Genomic DNA, 6,074 nt, shown 5'->3' with positions numbered 1-6,074 from the left:
TGGGGGAGGGAGGCTCAGAGAACAGGGAGCACCGAGCGCCTCTCTTCAGGAACAGCCTGACCCCTGGCTGAACAAGTTCTGGTGGGAGCCCCCACACCCATGGCCCAAGCTGTCCACCACTGTCCCCAGACCACAGCAGTCACATGCCCAACCAGCCTCTTCCCTACCACCCAGCTGTGCAGGATGGTGGGGTTAAGCAATGATGCAGGAGGCACTGCCACAGCCACAGGGGAAAGGGGCATATTCAGATCATAGTGTTGCCTTGAGATACACTTCATACATGAGAATCAATCCAAAATGACGAAAGATGCAATAAGGGGATAGGGGGAGCTGTGGAAGTTCATCTGCCTAATCCTCCAAGGAGCACCCCATGTGGGAAGCAGTTCATATTCCAGCTGCTCCATTCCAGACCTTGCTCGTGCATGTGGCCTGGGAAAGCAGTCGAGGACGGCCCAAAGCCTTGGGACCCTGCACCCGTGTGGGACACCTGCAGAAGTTCCTAGCTCCTGGCTCCTGGCTTCGGATTGGCTCAGCTTCAGCCATTTGGCGAGTGAACCAGCAGATGGAAGATCTTTCTTTTTGTCTCTCCTCTGTATTATTTGCCTTTCCAACAAAAATAAATAGATCTTTAAAAGATAATAAAAATTAAAATGCAATAGAATTGGAGAGATCTTCCTCAATAACATAAAGAATTGCAAAGCAATCAACAAAAGGTGTATTTCAAAGACTTATAGGAAGAAACCACAACAATGCAGGGAGATTTGTGGTGCCAACAACTGTTCTAAGAGACCATGGGAACAGGTATTTCTTGGCCCACATTTTACATATATATTTGGGTGCGCGTGTGTGTGAGAAAATTATTTGTGCAGTAAGGGAACAGTGAAAACTCAAGACGGAAGTTCTTGTCCTCAAAAGGGTGGTGAGAACACCTTTGTATTTTTTTTGACTATGAATGCCTTTATTGGTTTGCAAAGTAGAAAAATATTTCATGAAAAAACCCTTTATGAGATGAAGAGAACAGACAAGAATGCCAAAACAACCACACCCGTTCAATCCCCCCTCCTCCTTTTGAGACACCGAGTGCCAGGTGTGGTTATGCAACCTTACAGACAGTCCTTCAAGTTCTGCACTTTTTTAATAAAATGACATAAATTGCTGCAAGCGTCATGACCACGGTTATGCTACATAATACTGCTACAGTGTGAATAGTACAAAGTTCATTATATATATTATACGGTTCTCATATATTACATTTGTCTCTACATAAACAGACTATAAATATGTGTGCCATAGCATGTTCTAGAGTCATTGTTCCCAGCATCTCAAGCTGTGGTACCAATGGAAAAATAGATCTTTTAGGGAAGAAAACAAAAGGACAGAAAGAATAGGGTAAAACCTAGAAGTAGCTTCATTTGTTAAACGCCTAAATAATACAGTAGGTGTTGTTAGGACTTTAGCTATGAAATAATGCTGAAAAGTGGCTAACAGAGAGCAAACAAGTCAAGTTGGGTTCACTGGAGTACTCAGGGCTCCAAAGAACCAAACTGGGGGCCCAGAGTGGGAGCAAGGGGTTGGGACAGGAAGGTAAAAGCCTTCCGGGAACTTCTACATCCCACCTTGACACTGCACCTGCCGCTGTCAGTCTCAGACATCTCGGTGCATGCACCATCCAGAGGATCTAGCAGTCAGTTTGTGGAGTCACACTCTTGTCCACCACAGGGAGCCTCGGCTGAATGACATTCATCTCTGCGGTGCTGTGAATGGCGGGTCAGCCTGGGAGACAAGGAGCCAGGCCTGTCTCACTTCCTTCCTTCCTGGGGCTCGGCCAGGAGCCACGTCAAGATCCGGAAGGAACTCTCATTAGGGGTCGGAAATACAACCAGGAACTCTCTTTGGGTCCAACTGCAAACAGCACGCCACGTCCTCGGACCAGATCCTGGTACTAAGCCTGCGCTGCTCCCGAGAGACCACACAGCCACCTCAGCCAGGCGCCTGCACGTTCCGCCCAGGCTCACGAGGCAGGACAGGTCCTCCTCTCCGGTCAGGGGTCCCACTGCCACAGCTGAGCATGGCTTCAGTCCCGCATCCCAAACCCAGCCCCGCAGCTGAATCCGGCCCTGCCACTCATCACCGTCTTCATCACTGGCAGCACTGACGCTGCTGCTGCACCTCCTCGCTCCACAGCCACTTCCTCCAGACATGCAGCCCCTTCTCCGTCTGAGGACCACATGTGCATGCCTGAGAAGCACCTTGGAAATGGCCTAAAGAGAGAAGATGCCGACACATCCTTGGGTCGCAAGCGTCCGCTCAGAAAGCGCCTCCCTGCAGTCCGAGTGAGGTCCTTTTGGTGTGGATTTTTAGGGAAATGAAGTCACAGGTGACTGTTCCTAATGCTGGTCAGCTGAGCCCTGCCTCTCCTGTGAGTACCAGGAGCTGGGGCAGGCAATAACTCCGTTAAACAGGAGGGGAGCTCAGCCTGGTCCCAGAGCCAGGCTGGAGTCCCAGGGCTGAGCCACCAGCAGGCACACCAGCCTCCACTCGCTTTAAAAGTTCTGCCTCCTCGCCAGAGGACACTGCGGTGTCTGTGTCATCCGAGTGGTACCCCGACTGGTAGCCGCTGGTCTGGTTGGAGCCTTCCGATGCCACAGACTCCCGACTTTTGCTGGGTAGCAGCCCACTGCAGAGGAAACAGCAAGCCCGTGAGTTGGCGGAGAGAAGGTGGTGTTTTGGCATGGCACCCCAGATCCCAGCCTCAGCTACCCTGGTCCGTGGGCTGGAGACCTCCTTTCCTCCCCCCCCGCTGGCTGAGCAGCCTATCAGGTTTTCCGGGACAACATCTATTTTCAGGTTCTAGCATGAACAAAGCGTCTGAAGATAAGTCTCCTCGTGCAAGGTCAAGTCTTTGAAGCCCTGCCCAAGATGAAAGACTGTTCTGAGCAAGGCAAAGATGCCAAACCGTGGAACAGTTTTTGTGCCTTGCTGACGGACAAGTCTAGCTACAGTGAGAGGCACCGGGAGGCCTCCTCCATTTGTGCTCTCGGTCAGGTTATGGCAAGGCACACGGAGGGTGAGACTAAAGCCCCGAGCAACCTGAAACTTTCATCCCTTGAGACATGTGTGCAGGCAAGCCAGATGGGTCCAAAACTGCTTTGTATCATCAGATGCACATTCCTCGGAAGGCCCGGGGACCCAGTCACTCAGCGCCACCCCGAGCACGTGTTCTGTGGCCTGGCACCCTCACAGACAGTGTCCGTGTCAGAAGTTGGCATTGTGGACCATGTAGATCAAAACCATGATGCCTGCCTGCTTCAAGCCCTTCTCAGGGGCATATCTTTCGTCAGTGTTGTACCCAAACTCCCCAAGTTAAAAACTCCAAAAAAAAAGAAAATGGTTTGCTAACTCTGCCGAGAAATAGTTTGAACGTTATTCCAAAGACTGAACGTGGAATGCCTTTTTTAGTCCAACCCTAATAAAACTAATTCAAGGACCTCAAAGGCATGGTGCCTGGTACACAGCAGGTGCCAAACAAATATTTTTTGAATCCTTATATGAAACTTATGATTGATTCTCACAATTTCTCACTTTGTGTCTTACAGATGATTAATTTGGACAATGGCACATTTTAACGAGCTTTTTGGGGTGAGGGTGTCTGGGGTGTTGCATGTGTTTCACTCAAAACCCCATTTTAGGAATGTCAGATTCCAAGCAGATCAAAATGTTTTCTATTCTCCCTTACCCTATTATTCTTATTAACACAGATTTTCATGTGTTTGTTATGTTACAAGCAATTATACCTGTTCCAAGCAACTGCACATTTCCATTGAGTCATATGGGAGAGATTATACCGACAATCAAATATAATACTTTGTCCACCATTAAGTATTTAATAATTCAGACGATATTTAAGTGTCTTAAATAAACAGACACTGGCTGCTCACAAAGCACACTTGTAAAATCATTCATTTATGCACTGGTTTGGATAATCTTCCAAGTCCACAAAGATTTTCATCTATTGGTATCTGTAAGGATCACAGCCAACGCTCTCCTTGTTGCTTGGCCAATTCCATTTATTCTACCAGCCATGGTAAATAGGCTCAGAAATTTCCTAGCACTCAGAAATTCTACTAAAAATCAGCCAAGTCCTCCAGTTCCCTTCCGATTGCTTTTTAGACTTGTCACTTCACGGCTTGCTTGGTTTGGGTTCTTGCTCATTAAGGATGCTAGCTAACTTCTCCAACCAACCAAGACACGAAGAGGGAAAACTGCACTCACACCTTTCAACAGTTCCTGCCGAGATGTGTTTCTTTTGGCTTAGTCTTACCTAAAAGATGGAACTAATTTGCTCCTGTCTTCCAAAGTCTTCAGTTCTTCTGACGCGAGAACCATGCCACTGTCGGTCTGGTTGTCCTATGAAAGGAAAAAGGAGATGGCTCAGCTGGCTCAAGTGTGGACATTGGACTGCTGTGTGGCTCAACTGATTTCCCAGCTTGGCTAGCAGACAATATGTTCCAACGTCCTGCAATGGAGGGGGAGGGTACCACAGCTAGAAATGGCATAAGCTGTGAAAGGAAGCAAGTGGGTGCTACAGGTAGGTTCAGACCACCCTGGCCTGGGAGCAGAGAAACTAAATGGAGCAGCCGAGAGTGTGTCTGCCCATCCCTCTCTTACAACAGCCTCTGCACTTTAGGAAAAATGGGCATGAAGTCCGTTCATCTTGAACCTTGGACTTGAGGGGGATTATTCATGGAAAAACCCAAGTTCCCTCTCCATAATGACCCCATGGCACATACCACCAAGGACAGCCTTACCGGGAGGCTCCAAGACACAAACGCTAAGGCTAATATTTACGTAGCTAGGGTTTCAGCATTTGTATTATTTCTGAGCCTATTTTTAAAAGATGTACTTACATCTGGGATTACTTTTACTTCTGGTTCTTCCAGTGGAATATCTTCGAATGTTTTTACACTCACAGGCCGGCTCTTTCGCTTACTGTTCTGCAGATACTGACTGCAAAAGAACAAATATTTATATTTGAGCAGTGGGCATAACTGGCTGCAGATACCACAAGTGATACCTATGTTCATTATCTTGCAACCACCAGTTTAATAGCAACCTTCAAAACATCCCTTGGAAAAAAGAAAAACAAAACACAATCTCTCTGCTAGCACACGTTGAAGGCTTAATTTCCTGTAAGAGTCCATTTAAAAGTATAATATGACTTGGGAGCCTGGATGAGCCTGGATCTTTGGCATCTTACTTCTGAGGTCCAGCACTGGCCTTAGGACAAGAGCAACACGGGCTGAAGGAATTGCTGCCCTCTGCTTGGCCCGCCTGAGTGCCTGTGGCCACACTGTGGGGCTCTCACGTCTTCTAGATCACACTCAAACAGAGCAAGGACCTGGGCTGAGGAGACACCTGTAGGCTTCTCTGAGCTCCAGCTAACCCAGTAGGGTGTTGAAGACACCTTCCTTCTGTGGGTAATGGAAGCCTGGCGTTGAACTGAGGCTCAGGAACCCCCGCATTCAGCCCGCTGTGTTGCCTGTCTAGGAAAGCACAGGGTTTTGAGAGTGGTCTTTTGTCTTTCTATTCAGTCCACCATTGCCTACCCAAACTTGAGACACCACGTGAGCTTCCAAGGCTCTGTACTATGATGGACGGCCATGAGGCACAGCTTCCCCACCTCCCACAGATGTTGGGAAGATGAATGAGACGGCCAAGGTTGACCTTGGCTTCCTTAGGAACACGAACGTGCCACCAACCAGAGCTTGCGTTTCTCTTTTAAAGGCCAAAGGAAAGCCAGTTTCCATCAAGAGTCCGAAGAAGAAACCAGATCACCTCTTCCATGGGCACTGCCCTCTACCTGACACGTGGCTGTGAGTGGACCCGCACAATCCTATCAAAATCACATACAGCCCCACTGAGCAGCAGAGAAGTCCCCATAGGGACAACAACCCTTCTTCACGCCTACCCCAACTCGTCTCTCACACTGACCTATCTTACAGCAAAGCAGAAGGGAAACTGAGTCTCTTTTCTTTACGCAAAGAGGCTGGCTGATCCCCTTCAAGGAAGGGGGA

General features: G+C 48.4%; 1 protein-coding gene across 2 annotated transcripts in view; it reads right to left on the bottom strand.

The window, feature by feature from the left end:
- Window positions 1-2,275: 2,275 nt before the first annotated feature.
- The window catches only part of KDR (kinase insert domain receptor), a 43,865-nt gene continuing 40,066 nt past the window's right edge, over window positions 2,276-6,074 (bottom strand). The window contains exons 28-30 of one of the 2 annotated variants that reach the window (XM_058667290.1): window positions 4,908-5,007; window positions 4,322-4,407; window positions 2,276-2,677 (exon numbers count right to left, since the gene is read on the bottom strand). In XM_058667290.1, the coding sequence (XP_058523273.1) occupies window positions 2,455-2,677; window positions 4,322-4,407; window positions 4,908-5,007 (409 nt within the window). In that variant the 3' untranslated portion in view covers window positions 2,276-2,454. Of the gene's footprint in view, window positions 2,678-4,321; window positions 4,408-4,903; window positions 5,008-6,074 lie in introns of those variants that run through there. The other variant, XM_058667291.1, reaches the window with a different exon arrangement.

Source organism: Ochotona princeps, chromosome 7 (genome assembly GCF_030435755.1).
Source record: "Ochotona princeps isolate mOchPri1 chromosome 7, mOchPri1.hap1, whole genome shotgun sequence".
In the NCBI taxonomy this organism is placed as follows: domain Eukaryota; kingdom Metazoa; phylum Chordata; class Mammalia; order Lagomorpha; family Ochotonidae; genus Ochotona; species Ochotona princeps.
The sequence above is the reverse complement of the archived record's forward strand: the minus strand, read 5'-3'. Positions and strand labels throughout refer to the sequence as shown.